General features: G+C 39.9%; 1 protein-coding gene across 24 annotated transcripts in view; it reads right to left on the reverse strand.

The window, feature by feature from the left end:
* PBRM1 (polybromo 1) overlaps positions 1 to 17958 on the reverse strand; it is a 101733-nt gene that overhangs the window by 4809 nt on the left and 78966 nt on the right. For 11 of the 24 annotated variants that reach the window (XM_067754692.1, XM_067754691.1, XM_067754688.1 and 8 more), the window contains 7 exons: positions 12144 to 12327; positions 11341 to 11551; positions 10495 to 10696; positions 7017 to 7181; positions 3481 to 3636; positions 368 to 438; positions 40 to 256 (listed from right to left, as the gene is read on the reverse strand). In XM_067754692.1, coding sequence (XP_067610793.1) covers positions 40 to 256; positions 368 to 438; positions 3481 to 3636; positions 7017 to 7181; positions 10495 to 10696; positions 11341 to 11551; positions 12144 to 12327 — 1206 coding nt within the window. The remainder of the gene's footprint in view (positions 1 to 39; positions 257 to 367; positions 439 to 3480; positions 3637 to 7016; positions 7182 to 10494; positions 10697 to 11340; positions 11552 to 12143; positions 12328 to 17958) is intronic. The other 13 variants (XM_067754709.1, XM_067754706.1, XM_067754708.1 and 10 more) reach the window with 3 other exon arrangements.

Raw genomic sequence — 17958 nt, forward strand, 5'->3', positions numbered from 1 at the left:
GCATGGATTTCGAAAAGCCTTCTTGAGGACTCTCCTTACCTGCTAGGGTCTGGTCCCACTTGCTAATGCTGTTGGACTCAGCACTGAGTCCTTCAATATATTTTAGGTAGGCCTCTGAGTGGAGAAGCCGTTGAGTCTTCGGTGGGGGAGCCACAAACATGGGTGTTGTTGGCTGCTGTATGACAGGGGGGCCGGGTGGATGTGGGCCAGGATATGGAGGTGGTGCCTGCTGCCCTGGAGGCCCCAAAACACCTACCTGAAAGAGCACAGACACATGGTGAGGGAAAAAAAATACTCAGTGCATGCTCTGAGAAAGAGGGTAACTTGAATTCTGTTGAGTCCTAGAAGATCCAACTTGGAGGCTCACCTGCTGTCCATATGGACTTCCACCTGGTGCTGGAGTCCCTACCATAGGGGCCACTCCTTGGTTCATCACACCTATAATTCAGAATTACAGGCACAATTAGAGGCTCTGGGTTGAGAAGACTGAAAACTACTGTCTGATAAGAAAGGCCATTTATAATGCAAGCCTATGATCTCTGCCCTGAGTCTTTATGGATAGGAACTCTAAGCACCCAAAACAGGATGTAGCATTCATATAGAAAATGCATGTTCTTTTGTTTTCTAGGTACTTTAAATACAAAGCTAGGACAACTTGTCAGATGTACATTAATTATTCATGGCTTAGAAATAATTTGAACCCTGCATAAAATTCTAGTATTTCCCTAGGTAAGCTACAGTCAGAATACAACTATATTTTCAAGGTATTTTTCTTTTGACAACACAGTTTCCTGCAACTGAAGCCCGTGTTTAATTTCAGCAGTAATGGCATTGCAACCAGGCTCAGCTGTATGCAATGTGTTAGGACAGCAGGGACATAAGGGAAGAGGTTTGTGCAAGTGCACATTAAATGACCTTTGTGGAGGCTGGAGGCACATTCTTGCTGTCCTCTCACAGGCCACCAGCACCTCTGGTTCTAACTGGAGTCACTAATGTTGGCAGAGAGGGGACACTGCCATTTGATAGACCAGCACTTTGAAAAGGAATCATCCGGAAACAGAGCAGCCTTGGTGCTATCACTTCAAATGCAAAATGACAAAGGGAAAGAGAAAGATTCCATGGTCCTACTATATTTGGACTTTGTATAAACTTCCCTTGGTGACTCCTCACAAGCAATTTCTGTCACACAAGCAAGTTCTGTCTCATAGGTCCTAGTTGATAATAACATGATGTCTTAAATTTAGCATCTGGGGCTATTTTAATCTCAGGACCGTCCACTTCCTAGTCTCATAAAACAGAGCAATAGGTAAAGGACCCAGTTCATTAAAAACTAACAAACTACAATCAAAACCCTGGTGAGCTACTGCTTAAACCTTAAACAAGTCCAGCTGGCTGCACGGAAGGATCAACAGGAGCTAACTTCATATTCTATAGTTTCTCTGGATTCAAAATGTTGGTATTTTAACCAGGCAGAACCAACCCACTATTCTAAGGTTCAGAATTGCTAAATACCACTTCCAAGAAGTATTAGACGTTTGTAAGAGAGAACACACTAAGTGAAAACAAGCTTTCTGTTTACAAAGCAGGGATTTTTATATTCCAAGAACCCAGAAGGGTACCTGAACCACAAGAATAGAATCTTAGTGATTATTTGTGAGTGAGTGAAGAGGTTGCAGTGGGTAAGTTGCTGCTCCAGCAACATATTATTAACCCCTGTTCCCCTAGGACACTCACCCACCTTAGATTTCACAACACAGTGGGCCTCCCTGAGCTGCCTGTATCAAAAAAATCAGGGCAGCACAAAAAAATCAGCAACCAACCCCCTATGTGCCCTCTGTTTACAAATGCCATGCCAGGGGGCAGCTGGTGAGAATGCAGGCTGAGTCACCAGAGGAGCTCACTGAATCTCCCTCTTCTCAAAGCCTGATCAGACGTGCGTGTGTAGATACTAAGAGGGGTTCTTCCCTGTCTCCTTATCATCAGGTGTGTTGTGCTTTCTTCAAATGCATTTAGAATCTGAAAAAGGGGCAAAGGGAGACATCTACCCCCCAATACCCGCCAAAAGACCAGCTACCTAGAGGGTACTGGCCTTCGGTGTGACTCCCGCTGAGTAGCACACGCACCTGGGAGTTAAGTCCAGCTTAGTCTCACTGCTCAGTCAGATACTCTTGCCAAGGGGAGAGGGCACAGAATTAAGGACAACTCCACCTGCCACAGGAACACACCCATTTTATGACTGACACCTGCTGCAAGAGCAACTCACACATAGTCCACCACTTCCATAATGAAGCACCCACGCCCACGAACATTTCCTCCTCTGGGTGTGTCTAGATCAAATACTTCTGTGGCGTTATGGCCATTCTCTAAGCAACACTCACATCACAAAGAGTGTTACTGAAGGCTCTAGGCCGAGCCACCAGGTTAGCTCACCCTACATACTGCTGGGCACACCCTCTGAAGCTTTGTTTGGAACTCTTTATAGCCACGGGATCGGTAGATCCAATGCTGTTGTAAGCAAATCTAAGGGTTTCTACATTTTGTCATCTGGGCCAGGCCTTTAGCTAATATTTTGGATAATGGATCAAATACTATTCCAAGTCATCTTAAGGTCACATTCCCTCCAAATAGATACCTAAGGTCAGTTTTTTTGCATATGATGGCAATTAATATGGGAACTTGTGATTTTCCTTTCATAATAATCTTTCAAATTTGCTAATTAATTGTAAAGGAAAACTGTACCTATTTCTGGGCTCCACTTATATGTTTCTATATGACATAACTTCTGAGCTTGTTGACAGACAAACCAGTGTCTCCAGGTAGCAAGGTGGGCTATGCTGTTCTTTAAATGTTATGTCATCCTTCTTTGGGGACTCAGAAATAGAAAACTCGTTCAGGACAAATTCGTTCTCTCCCTCCTTTCTGTTGCTAGAAGGACTGACTGAAGGATTTCTACAGAGTTCTACATTAGCGACTCTGTAATTCCCTTAGAGGGGAGGGGCTGCTTGAAAAGCAAAAGATGGAGCAGGGACTCTACACAGAAGACCCTTTGAGATAAGAATTGAACCAGAAGAAGAAATGTACTCAGGAGCAAAAAGTGCTTTTTATACCAACTGGCAATTTGGGAAACTTCATTCACTGATAAAGAGAGCAGAGCATGACCTCCTAGGCTGTGTTTGGCTTTCTGAGCACGTGTCAAGTTGTTTGAGTGATTTTAGAGTATGCCTCCTGCCCCTTGATCTGCTGAGTCTAGTTTCTGTCATGTGTCCTGTGCTGCTGCTAGGCAGCCAGGTGCTCAAGGGCACAGGTGCTGAGCCACCTGCTCAATACACAGGACAGGTCCTACTGCTGACATCCCTGGGATTCTCAGTGAGGGAAGGCCTGCCCACATGGGCAGCAGGTACCTCCTGGAACAAATGGCTGAAGGAGGAAAAAGAGAATATGAAGATGAGATTAATGAGTGAATGAGGATGAAGTTCTTACCCGGTGGTGGTATGCCCGGGAGGCCGGGCACACCTGGCGGAAGATGGTGGGGTGGAGGCCCCCCGGGGTGAAGTGGCTGCATGCTGCCCATGCTAACAAGGCCATCAACTGGGCCCTGCAAAGGTGGAAGGCCTGGCGGATAGCCACCCATCATGCCTTGAAGGACACAACAAATTTCAGACATGCATCATTAACATGCAACATGAAGTAAGTAATAACAACCCCCCCCATGCACTACTAATGAATAAAGCACCCTTAGTACTGCATGATATAACGGCAATTAGTGCAATTATTTTGTTGCAATAATGAACAAAATATAAAGTTACAAATATGAAATACATTTCTGGATGAATTAGTACTTAGTACATTATTATTTGTAGTTATTTTCCCTGTGATAAATACGCTGCATGTTTTCAGTTAAATAATAATAAAGAGGAGTTCCATTAACAGCCTTCCCAAGGTCATGATTATTGCAAGGTGTTCAGAGACCCGTTCTGCCTACTGCGATTCTACTGAAGAGTATAAACCCCATCATTCCACTATGCCCACACTCATATGCCTATCACGGGTACACATGAGGGGAAACTGGAATGGAGGAAAATGAGGCACACAGCCCTGATCACAAAGCATGGTTCTCCAGCATGGGGGAGGCGGCAAGACTTTTTCAAGACTTCTATGTCCATTCCTCCTCCCTTTTAGCCCCACCACTGCTGGTAAGAATGGATCATGCTTGAGCTTGAGATGGGGAACAGCTAAGAGTCATCACAATGAATGATGTTTCATCTTTAGATCTCAAAACATGATAAAATAAAGATAAAACCTAACTCCCCACCCCCACCCCGGCCACCAGCCAACCTAAGCCCAGGTCACTCAGTAGCCTGCACGCAGATCTTAGGAGGAATGGCTGGAGAATCAGGCTCTGTTGACATGAGAAAAGGCCAGTTGTCATCATTGTCCCCAAGCACACAAATGTCCTCACAAAGACCTTCAGTTAACAGGGAACATTTTAAATGAGGTAGAGAATTTCTGTGAACAGAGGTTTTTATTCCTTTATTTTCAAAGTGCATCTTCACAACACAAAACACTTCCTGCTGGCTAGGGAAGAATTTCAAAAAACAAGTATTTTTGGCAAAAAGAGTGAAAGGAAGAAGATAATTTCAGAATGTCAAAGACTCACCTATCAAAAGAACTTTAAAGCCATATGACATTTTTTTAAGCAAGGAAAACAACTTGATTTTTCTGGGATTTGAAATGATCATAATGAACAAAACACAAGGCTCCCCACAAAATGCAATCACCTTTGGTCACAGCTTCTTGCACAAAGGGAGGGGTTGAGGAATTGGTGCAAAACCTCATTTTTATATAATACTCTTTGTAGAGGGGTTCTGGAAACAGTGCAAGACTCCCGGTTCTAAGAATTATACTCTTTGATTTTCCCTGAAGAATTGTTTGAAAGGTATTTATTTATAAAAGTTTAGTCTTTTGAAGCTATAAAATTACTGCAAGTTCTGAGATTGATTCAGCTTGCCTCATCGATCATATCTAAGCTGACTAAGAAACTTACAATTACACAAACCAATAAAACAAATTTTAAATAATAATCACCTCTGTACATAAAATAGGATTATCAGTTTCATTTTCTTAAAATGAGAGTTCAGAGATAAAAACTACTTTTGAACAGACACCACCATCTTAAACATGAGGAGATCCAATGCTACCAAACTGTCTTTTAACCATACCACCAGACAGAGCTTTTAGGGATAAGTAGGTGGGAATTCAAGAACGTTAGGAGGCTTTGCTTTCAATTACAAAAGCCCATCTGAACGCAGCCTTCATGGGCTGTGGTTGAAGAAATTACTAAGAATCGAAAGACATGACACTTGTCTTCATTAAACTGTACTTTGGCATTTATTATCCCAGTCACATGTGTTCAAATGAGCTTCAATGCTTGTAAGCAAAGCTGGTCTCAGACAGCAACAAGGCTAAGACTTAGGCCCTATGCAACCTGTAAACCCATAAGAAATCACTCTCTTAAGCTGCAAAGTCCCCACTGTGGACCAAAGACTGCTTACTGTAGAGAATGCTTGCCCTGCACTCCCACAGCCCAGAAGTCTGGGCAGCAAAAGGTTTAATAATGGAGCAGGGGCTTTCTGGAAGGGGGCCACCCTCCTTACCCATCAGAGCTCTGTGATGTTATTCCCCAACAGGGAGCTAAAATGCTGCAGCTGCTGTTTTTCAATGTTTTTAGCTGTTTGAATTGGTTTTGTTAATGTGTCCCTGGGCTTTTTAGTCAAGGGCACAGTGCTATAATATCACACATCAAATAGAACAAAAGAGAATGTCAATGAGGGAATTCTAACTTTCAAAGTCCCCATGTTCAAGGTCTGATTTCTAAAAACCTCTGGCACCCCATTAACCAAAATGGGCCATGGAATAGAGCAGGCGATTATGAGATTTGTTAGATCAACATCAGTTACACTGAAAGTACTGAAAGCCATGATTCAGATGTGCTTTGGCGAGTGCAACTGCTGAGTTCAGCGATAGTGCATTTGAGAACTTGCCATCACAAAAGGTAGGAGCAACAATGGAAAAGTTATCTTCTGCTACTCTGCCTTAAAAAGCAAAAAAAAAAAAAAAAAGTGAAAACAAAAACAGCATCCCAATGAGCCTGTCTTGAGCAACACTATCTTGGACTCCCTGAAAAAAGAGGTCAGACTGCTTGCTTAAGAAGAAACACAGCTTGAATGGACCTCACCAGGCTTAGAAAGATCACGAAGGAGGGACCCGAGAAGTGGTCTGCAGGTTTCTCATTGGAGACACGTCAGACAAGAATATTCAAGAACAGCCAAATTTGCTATGGCTACCAGAACCAGAGACAACACACACAAGCAAACCACATTCATCTTTTCTTTTCTTTTTTTAAAAATATGTGACTGGGATACTAACAGAAAATGCAGTTTAATGTAATTAAATAGAAAAGCATTACAGAGTGGGCACAATGAATTGATTAAGGACTTTGTATTCTACTTAGCAGTCATGCACATTGGTGACCAAGAAAGGATTTACAATTCATTGTCAAAAATCCTTTTAAATGGTCAGTCTTTTAAGGATGGCTGCAGCAGAACAAGGCAAACTGAATACTGGAATGAGATGGGAAAATCATCACCACCTAAAGACTAGTTTTGTGTTTTCTCTTGGTAGTCCCTCCGGAACAGAATTCAGGGTCTGTTTATATTTTCTGCTGTAGAACTCTATCAAGAGCAGTCTGCGGTGGAGAATATCGCCAGACCATGCCCACAGCCAGGGAAGAGCTGCTCCCTACCAATTCCCAGGATTGGGCCCAGGGCCCATTTCTGGGGCAGAGGGGAGGCATTGCCCATAAGGGAAAGGCGATATAAGGACAACATGGATGACTTCAAACTTTGAATCTGTCATGAGAAAAGCCTAGAGACTGTGGCTTACTCCTTGTTGGAGGAAAAAAAAAAATGAAGGAATTTCTTAAAGTGGAAAAAAATGGTCTTAGCTCCTGTTTTTACCTGCAACAGGTGTCAACTGCTGATTGAGCATCCCCATTGGTGTTGGTGGTGGCACCACCCCCATGAGAGCCCCCACAGGGGTGCCTGCTCGGGGAGAAGCACTCGGCTGCTGTTGCTGTGCTGCTCGCTCTCTCTCCTGCTGCTCAGCAACTTTAGCTGCCCGCTCTGTAAAGGCATTTCAGATTTTCAATTCTGTTTTTAACCCAGGAATTCAAAATACCATCCATTGCATTCAACAGGACTAGTAAAAACACAGGCAACAGTTCTGTCTCAATGGAAGGAACAGTAGATGACTAGTCTCAACACAGGAGGAGTCAGGCCGATTTCACTTGGTAACCTAGAGTCCAGCTTTCCTATCCCATCTTGAGAACTGGTCTGCAAAGATTTCAAGAATGTTAAGACTGCAACACACATTCAGAAAGCACAGATTTTATTTAAAAACGTCACCAGCATAACCAACGTGGTTAATCTCACAAGGCACCCTGAAGATGAGAAGCGCTACCATTATTCTAGTATTAATAGCATTACAAATTATTTATAATTTCAACATGAAGCAATTCCATGGCCCATTGTAATTTTTGGCACAACTGTTACTTACTATATTTTCCTGATTCCTGGCACCCAATTTTACTAAGATTTGAGGACTCTTGTCATTAGTGTCATGAGGTTTAGCAGCTGAAGAAAATTAACTCTGTAAGGGAAAAGTAGCTTACTGCCTCCTCCACAAGGTTTTAGGGAAAATAAACGCTAATTTGTACATTCTAATGAAGCAAAGAGGTCATGTTTAATAAACCCCAAGGGAAAAAAATGCATGATACTCCAGGCTACAGTCATCAGAAGCAGGGAATAATATATATACACATATGAAGCAATGGACAATGTACTGACAGAACCAGGTTTCCTGAAGCTGAGTTCAATACTGACCATAAATCATACTAAATCAGCAAAAGTTCCAGAATTCATACTTATTTCATCCAAAATGCAAGAGGAGCATTAGCTTGTGCCAGTTCTGGGCTGTGGAACATCCCTGCTACACCGCTCACTCCTTTGAGCTACTCTTTCTGCTTCTCCATAGCCAGTGGCCCCAACAATCACATTCCCAGTCTTTTTGGGAGCTAGCAGGCTGGACCCTTACTAGAGAACTCTAGAAATGTGCATTCCCAAAGCTCCCAAAATACAGGGTTTATTTTGCTTCACCGTTCATAAATAGGAACTCCTCTCCACTCTTCACATGGGCAAACTGAGACTGGAGACAGGTAGTGACTTGTCCAAGGATATAGAGAACCAGCAACCTGCGGCTCTGATTCCTGGTATCAAACTCCAACTGCCACACATTAACCCTCCAACAAGGAATTCAAAAGGCTACTGCTGGCTGATCTAAGGAAGGGGAAAACAGCTTAGGTCACATGGCTTTAAAGAGCTTCGAGAAGCAACGGCTCCAGTCCTCCTTTGTGTGATAATGTGAAAGTCAACCAAGTCAAAGCTTCCTCGGCTGCGACAGTGTTACCTGCAGAGACTTGTCATCACTCACTACACTGTCCCAGTTTACAGATCCTCTGTACAATGAGCGTGAGGGACAAAGGCCATTTTAACAACCTATTTCCTTGAACTAGCAGTAAAAAAAACACTGATGACCTAGACCCCCACATTAAGTTCTCATATTTTCATTACACAAATGACACAGTAAAATGGGAGAGCAAAAAAATGAAGTTGAAAAAGGAAAATTTCAGGGCTGTGGATGGAATTGGACTGGCTACCTGTTGGTTCTTTTTGGGCTGTCTTAGAAAAGAGAATTATTAAATGAAGTCAGCCAACCTCCAAACTTTGGGTTTTGAATTCAATGGGCCTGAACACCAAAAGTTCAGATTTTGTGTCTCAGGCAGACACTGCTGAGTCATATAGCTCCTCTCACTAAGTTCTCACTGAAATTTCAGATCCCCCTTTGAATTTGGAAGAATTTCCCAGAAGCCATCATTTCTCCTTCTCTTCAGTTCTGCTCCAGCATTTTTACTTTTACATCATCTCCAGACACATTTCTTGCTCTTGTTCACACTCTGAATAACCAGCCATGCAGTACTGGCTTCATTTGTCCTGGACCAGGCTTTACAGCCATGTGAGCTTCATTTCTAACACTTCTCCAACTGAGTGATATATCTGGTCTTAACTTCCACTAAGGTTAGAAATACCAAAGCTCTCCAAAGTTCTAGGTTCTTACAGAACTGACTATGGTTTCTCAAAGAATATTCTGTCAAATATTAGTTCTTCGGGATATTAGCTGATATTACATGAATACCTGATCAAGTTTCAGAAAATGCCAGGTGAAAAAAGTAGGTTATTTACTACAGGTTTAAAGACTTTCATATGGCAATATGCACTGTTAAGTTTCTAAGAGAGAAAGTTTTTGGAGTGCTTCTCAAACTGGTTTTGCCACAAATGTTTTCTGAATGAACATCTTGTAGGACTAGGGTTCTGCAGAAGATCCTTGGGGAAGCCTGTCAGATAATTTTATAATAATAAATCAACTGTAATAAATGAAAGGAGTAAACTATTTTTTTTAAAAAAGGAGTTTCTTTGGAAACTCCATAAACTGTAATAAAGGAGGCAGCCTTGATAATTAATTTGTTTATGCTTGCTGGATTTGGACCTGGCCAAGAAGAGTAATGGTGATCACTATGGTCAATCAAGAGAGGGCTTTAAACTGGCAAAATGAAGCATTATATACAATTCCAAATGGAAAAAAAATACAGCTCTAACGGCAACAGTCCTGCCTAATCTAATGTTTATTACTCATTTCTTTATTAAAGTCATGCCTGATATTAAAAAACCAAAAACCTCTCTTAAATATTTGTCCTTAATGGCTAAGAACCACCAAATCCTTGAATGATAGCTCATAGCCCCAAATGATTTAATTATAGAGTAAAAGGAAAATGAAGGCAGTTGAGCTTTATCAAAGAGAACCCAAGTACCTTAAAAGTAGCTATGAATGCAGCACAGGCCAGGACTGGCCTAGGAAACCAAGCGCTTCAGCCAAGCCTCAGCCTGGAGTTTATACATATGGCTTATCGAGAGCCGTAATAGAAGATCACTGATTTTGAAAGACCCATTTCAGATGAATTTTAACCAAAATTATATTTAACATCCTTGTATACTCATTCCCCAGCTCAACACATGTGTGCTTACAGGACTTAATGAAAGAAAAAAAATCATGCAATTTTTAATAGCTAAATATTTGTTTGAGAAATCTGGCGGGGGGGAAAAAACCACACCAGGATCAGAGGCCAAGTCAGAGACAGCACTTCCTCAGTCAGGACAAGGCTGACACTTAAACTGCTGGATGGGAGCCATTTGAGACAGTCCCCAACACAAAGTTCACGTGCAAGTGGTAAGAACAAGAGATTCAACCTGTCTATGCACGTGCATTGCTGAAAACACCCCCTTGCTTAGAAAGCTCAGACAATTGTGCCTACGCTCTATTTACCTTCATATTCTGCTTTCTTGGCTGTCTCAAGGTTTCTCCATTCTGTCCCCACCAGTCGGCTGAGCTCACCAAAAGAGTAGTCTGGGTGCTGGGCCTTAATCACAGCTCTCATCTCACTGCTGAACAGGATGTAGCCACTCATGTTGATTTTCCGTTTGGAGCCTTCCTTCTTTGCACTGCCTTTGGCAGACTTTGGGGTAGACTGTAAGACAGAAAGCTCTTATAGTGCATCGGAACATTGCATCTGGTCAATTGTTAAAGGTTTCTGGAAGCCAGGAACATGCGACTCAACAGCTACTGTTTTATAGACATGTTCAGTTTATAGCTGGCCATTTTCGTGTTCAAAACACAGCTCTTCCTTGTCTCTAACCATATAAGAAAAATGAAAGTTTCACTGAATTCCATGACTGCAATCTGTAATAGTGACCTCACAATCAAGTCTTCAGAAAATTCTAAATGAAAAAAATATACCAATAGGGATCACCTTAACCGAAAGATGAGGTCCTAAAGAAAGAGAGACTAAAAAGATATAAGCAATAAAAGACAGAGTAACAGAATGATGCAGTTCCTCATGGCTTTCCTTCAATACAAGGCAAGAAGAACTTTCTAACTAAACCTGCCACTAAAACCAGCTGTCTATGAAATTAAAAAAAATAGTATTAAATTTTAAGTTATTAGTGGCATCGTGAAAAAAAAAAAAAAAAAAAAAAAACCTGTTCCTTCCTGTAGCATTCTAGGTTGAAGCTCCCATAATATAGGGGTTGGATGTCTCCTTCCTTTTGGGTTTGAATTTGCTGCAAACCAGAGCTGGAAATAAGACAAGTAACAGGAACTTGTCACCTTCACCTGTGGGGGTGTGTAGGGCATGAGATCCAGCTCACTGGCCAGGGGAGTCTGAAGTTGAGGTAGAGAAGGAGGCTCAATGACCTCACTATCCTCTTCTCCCATCTCTTCAATATCATCATCTCCACCTTCTAACTCAGCAAATTTAGCTTCTAGCAACTGGATCTTCTTTTCCAATAAAGGTGAGGGCTCCTTCTGAGGAACAGTCGGTTTTCTAAAAGAAGTGACATAAGAACAAATAAATAAAATGAAATCACCTAACACTACTCCAGGATTGATCAGAAAGCAATGTTCTGCCTTAATATCTAGAAGCAACGTCCTGCAATCTGCAATGTCTACTCTAAGTCAGCAAGGGAAAGAATTAAAACGTATATTTATAGTCACACCTACTTACAGATGCTTGTTTTTAAGGGATTCTGCTGAATACCCACAAAAGCACTGGGTGCAAAGTTGAGATCTAGTTGCCAATATATAGTGAAAAGAATTTTCGTAGTCTACAGAACTGTGCAACCTCTTAATAGACAGGCTATGAACCAGAACCAAAGATTTCTGCCTCCATATTACAATTACTGAAGTCTACGCCAAGAGGACTGTTATACCAGTTATCACATCTCAGCATTTTATGAGGATTTTCCTTTAATATTTAATTGAATGAATTAATATTTTCTATTTGAAATGTTGACTGCTCTGGTTTAAGACCTAATAAAAAACACAACCAAAAAACCCACCCTGGACTATGCTATTTTGATATCAGTTTTACTATTAGGAGCTGAAGTGCTCTTTCTTCCTTAGTTTTTCAAGTTTACCTGAAGTAATAAATTTCATCATCTACCACTTTAGCAGAGAGTGAAAACCTCTTCAGTCCCTTGAATTTCTTCATCTGCTTGTCACTTTCATTGTAGCGGCTCTCACAAAGCAGAATGTCATTTTCTGGAATTTCAGTTGGCCTGCAGGAGAGGAAGTCCTTGAATGACAATACAGCACACTTTCCTGAAAGAGAAAATTGGAGAGAAATTAAAGGAGTAAACTGTGGTCATAGCTAACAGTTACTTTAAATTTGTATTATTTTTGAATTAATATATTCACATGATTCAAGTTAGAAGATTTAAAGGGTATACACAGGTGTAAGAATAGATATGTAGGTCAATGGAATAGAATTAAAAGTCTAAAAATAAACCCATACAATTGAGTTTTTACGGGTAACCGATTTTCGACAAGGGTGCCAAGACAATTCAATGGGGAAAGAATAGTCTCTTTAACAAGTAGTGATGGAACAACTGGATTTCCACACACAAAAGCATGGAGCTAGAAGCCTACCATATACCATATACACAAAATAATTCAAAATGGATCAAAGACCTTAATGTAAGAGCTACAACTATAAAACTCTTAGAAGAAAAACATAGGTGTAAATCTTTGTGACCCTCTATTAGGCGATGGTTTCATAAATGTGACATCAACATCACAAACAACCAAAGAAAATAAAGATAAACTGGACTTCATCAAAATTAAAAACTTCTGTTTTTCAAAGGACACAAAGTGGAAAGACAACCCATAGAACAGCAGAATATATTTGCAAATTATATTTCTGGTAAGAATCTAATATCCAGAATATATAAAGAACTCCTACAACTCAGCAATAATAAGACAACTCAAAAAATAGGCAAAGGATCTGAAAAGACATTTCCCCAAAGAAGATACACAGATAGCCAATAAGCTCATGAAAAGATGCTCACATCATTACTCATTAGGGAAATACAAATCAAAACTGAAATGAAATACCACTTCACATTCATTAGGATGGCTATTATAAAGGGAAAAAAGCCAAACAAACAAAACCTCCAGAAAGTAACAAGTGTTGGTAAAGATGTGGAGAAATTGGAACCCTTGTATATCACTGGTGGTAATGTAAAATGGTACAGCTCCTGTGGAAAACAGTTTGGCAGTTTCTCAAAAAGTTAAACAGAGTTCATCCAGCAATTCTACTTCTAGGTAAATATCCAAAAGAACTGAAAGCAGGGACTCAAACAGATACTCATACACCAATGTTCATAGCAGCATTATACACAATTGGCCAAAAGGTAGAAACCACCCAAATGTCCATCAACAGATGAATGAATAAACAAAATGTTATATACACATACAATAAAATACTACTCAGCCTTAAAAAGGAATAAAATTCTGCTACATGCTACACTATGGATGAAGCTTGAGAATTTTTTATTTATGCTAAGTAATATAAGTCAGACACAAAAGGACAAATTTTGCATGATTCCACTTACATAAGGTACCCAGAATAGGCAAAATTCATAGAGAAATAAAGTAAAACAGTGCTTACCAGGGGCTGGGAGAGGCGGAAATGGGTAGTTATTGCTTAATGGGTACAGAGTTTCTATTTGGGGTGATGAAAAGTTCTAGATGTGTTCTAGTGATGGTTGTACAATACTGTCAATGGATTTAATGTCAGTGAATTGTCCAGTTAAAAATGGTTAAAATGTTGCACTTTATGTTACGTATATTTTACCACACATACAAACTTACAGATGGTAGCATATCACTTATATTGTTTTACACCTAAATTTTGCTCCAAAATAATATATCTTGAGGATCACTGCTGGTATTAATATATTTATTCAACTAGCTCCCTACTGACAGATATTTAGGTTGTTTCCAAATTTTTGCTCTCCTACTGAAGCAAAACAATATCGACATAAATAATTTAAGACATATATCGGACTTCCCTGGTGGTGCAGTGGTTAGGAATCCGCCTGCCAACGCAGGGGACACGGGTTTGAGCCCTGGTCCAGGAAGATCCCACGTGCCGCAGAGCAACTAAGCCTGTGTGCCACAACTACTGAGCCTGTGCTCTAGAGCCCACAAGCCACAACTACTGATCCTGCGTGCCATAACTACTGAAGCCCACACGCCTAGAGCCTGTGCTCCACAACAAGACAAGCCACCACAATGAGAAGCCCGCGCACCACAACGAAGAGTAGCCCCCACTCGATGCAACTCGAGAAAGACCGCACTCAGCAACAAAGACCCTACGCAGCCTCCCCCCACAAAAAAGACACATATCAATTTGCACATGGATGAATACATTTGAGGAATAAATTTCTAGAAGTATAAAACCTGGGTCAAAGGGTATGTACACTTTAATTTTTATAGGTATTATCAAATTACCTTCCATAGAGGTTATGCTAATTAATAAACCCACCACAAAGTGGGCAAATGCCACTTCCCTGTATTCTTATCAACTAGTAAACATAGGTAATTTAAAAAAAAGCAGCATCTGGGTAATTTTAATTTGCATTTCTCTACTGGCTGAAGTTCGTATTTTCTTTTAAGAACCACTGATAAACCTCTCTGCTCTCTCTTAATCTTTGCCCATTTTCCTATTGGATGTTGATCTTTTTTTCTAATTGTTTATAGGAGCTCTTCATATATGAGGGAAATTTGATCTTTTTCTATGATATACATTGCAAATATCTTCCCAAAGTTGTCATCTGTCTTTACTTCTGCCAAACATTTTAAACTTTTATATAGTTGAATTTATCCATCTTTCTTATAAGAGTTCTGGGTTTTATGTCAAAGGTTATAAGAATTTCTTTCCCATCACTTCTTTTGGTATCTTTGCTACTTCATTTTAGGTTCATTTAAGCCTGTGATTTATCTGGGAATTTATTTTGAAGTTGATGCGAGAGATGGATACAATTTTACTTTTTCCAAATGGCTACCTAATTTCCAAATATTACTTAGAGAAAAATCCATCTTTTCCCACTTACCTGGGATGTCACTTTTATCACAAATTAAATTATATTTGAGTCTACTGCTAAAGTTTCTATTCTGTTCAAATAATGTTTATTCATATATCATATAAATAATTTAAATTATTATAGTGTTACGATGTTTTAGTATCTGTAAGGATAGACACTCTCCCCTTCACCATGCTTTTCAGAATTTTCCTGATTTTTGTTTCTTTTTTGACATGATGTTAAAAAATCAGTTTATTTAGTCCCAACTTTCTCACAGAAAATTCCCATTGGTATGTCTATTGGGCTCACATTAAAGATTAATTTAGGGAGAATGAACATCTCTATGTTGAAAATTCTTATTCAAGCACATGGTATATGCTCTGCAATTTGTTCAAGCTTTCCACTGACTGACTGATTGATTGATTGATTGGGTGTGTTGGGTCTTTGTTGCTGCGCGCGGGCTTCCTCTAGTTACGGTGAGCAGGGGCTACTCTTCGTTGCAGTGCGCAGGCTTCTCATTGCGGTGGCTTCTCTTATTGTGGAGCACGGGATCTAGGTGCACAGGCTTCAGTAGTTGTGGCTCACGGGCTCTAGAACACAGGCTCAGTATTTGTGGTGGATGGGTTTAGTTGCTCTGCGGCATGTGGGATCTCCCCGGACCAGGGCTTGAACCCGTGTCCCCTGCATTGGCAGGCGGATTCTTAACCACTGTGTCACCAGGGAAGTCCAAGCATTCCCTTTTAAATGCATTAAAAGTAGCACTAAAAAACTTTCTTTATACAACTGTGGCAATACCTTGTTAAATTTATCCTAAAGTAATTCTTCTTATTATTTAATCTTTTTTAAAGTGCATTTTTAAAAATTAATTAATTAATATTTTGGCTGCCTTGGGTCTTTGTTGCTGTGCGCGGGCTTTCTCTAGTTGCAGCAAGCAGGGGCTACTCTTTGTTGTGGTGCACGGGCTTCTCATTGCGGTGGCTTCTCTTGTTAAAGAGCATGGGCTCTAGGCGCGTGGGTTTCAGTAGTTGTGGCATGTGGGCTCAGTAGCTGTGGCTCACGGGCTCCAGAGCACAGGCTCAGTAGTTGTGTCTTACGGGCTTAGCTGCTCCGCGGCATGTGGGATTTTCCCAGACCAGGGCTCGAACCTGTGTCCCCTGCATTGGCAGGTGGATTCCTAACCACTGCACCACTAGGGAAGTCCTATTATTTAATCTTTCAAGGCAATTAGTTTGTTATTAATTTTATATTCAACCATCTTACTTCTCTTATTATGTGCCATGACTTCTTGGTTGATTCTCTTGAATTTTCATCTCCTTAACTTCCTTATTTGAAATGTCTGTTTCTTACTTCTATCTGCACTGGCTAATACCTTCAGAACAATGTTAAACATGAGTGACAAGGACATTCCTATTTTGCTCTTGAACTTAACAGGAGTGTTCATAGCTAACAACTTACTAAACATTTACAAGCAAAACATGTAAAAACAGGTCAGAAACACTTTATAACTCTTTTTTTTTTTGGCTGCACTGTGTGGCTTGCAGGGTCTTAGTTCCCTGAGCAGGGATCAAACCAGTGCCCCTGTAGTAGAAGCATGGCGTCTTAACTGCTGAAGCACCAGGGAAGTCCCCATATTACAAGCTTAAAATAGCTATAATTATTATCACTGCCTTGGATTTACATAGCACTTTACTTACATAATCCAAAGGCTTTTCAATTCGGAGAAGGTACAGTTAGTATTTTCCATACTTCATAGAGTAAAAATAGAGATTTGGAAAAGGTAAAAATTCTGCTCACAGCTAAAGAGTAAAAATGACTGGTGGCCTTGGAATGGATGTGTTGTCCCTGTCCTGACTTGGGGTTTCCACCAGGCCCTCAAAAGATAGGGAAAAGACAAGAGTTTAGGAAGCTTCATTTATTAATGGATAAAAAATTTATAAAAACCTGCTGGATTTCAACTGGAACTGCAATGAATCTATATGTCAATTTGGGAAGAACTGACATCTTTATAATACTGAGTCCTTCAGCTATAAACATGACAGACCACTTCATTTATTTAGGTCTTCTTTAATTTCTCTTGATAATTTCCTGACAGTTTTTTTTTTAGCATGTGTATGTATGAGTCTTATATATCTTTTAAAAGATTTATTCCCAGATATTTAATGTGAATTGCATATTTAAAAATTTTGGTTTTCTAACTGCTCAGTGATGGTAAATAGAAATACAGATGATATTGATATTTTCACTAATTCTAATAATTTATCTGAACATTTCTTGGATTTTCTTTGTACCTTTGCAAAAATTGATAATTTTATTTTTCCTTTCTAATCTTTAAAATCTTTTTATTTTTCTTGTCTTACTAAGAATAGTTTTTCAATTAAAGAATCATTAAAAAAAATCTACTATGAAGAAAACAGAACTTGCAATAAATTAGGAACTGGCATGTTTGAGGAGCTGAGGTTCCTGGAAATTTTATCACTCAAGTGGCCTAAGGGTAAAGGTACTCTCTGCCAGGTGAGGCCATGTTCATTCCCAAAAGCAACTTCTTGGTGGCCATTTGATTACCATTCAAGTTAGTGAGGACAACTCTTAACAGAAACTGAACAAAGAACATATACATAATAGTTAGGAAAACAGTATTATTTCCTAAGTGAAATAGGCCCACTAGGTCTATATCATAGAAGATGAAAAAATTACACCTAATTATCCTTAAAACTTTTGTTTCAGAGAGACAAAAATGAGATTTACATTCAACAGTGTGTATATTTAACACAATGAAATTATAAATCCTCTAAAGCTTAAGTTTAAACACTTTAAATTATTAGTCTACAAAAACAAATTAATTTAAAAAAAGATCTGCCTCCTTGCA

The sequence above is a fragment of the Pseudorca crassidens genome, chromosome 10 (assembly GCF_039906515.1).
Source record: "Pseudorca crassidens isolate mPseCra1 chromosome 10, mPseCra1.hap1, whole genome shotgun sequence".
Classification (NCBI taxonomy): Eukaryota; Metazoa; Chordata; class Mammalia; order Artiodactyla; family Delphinidae; genus Pseudorca; species Pseudorca crassidens.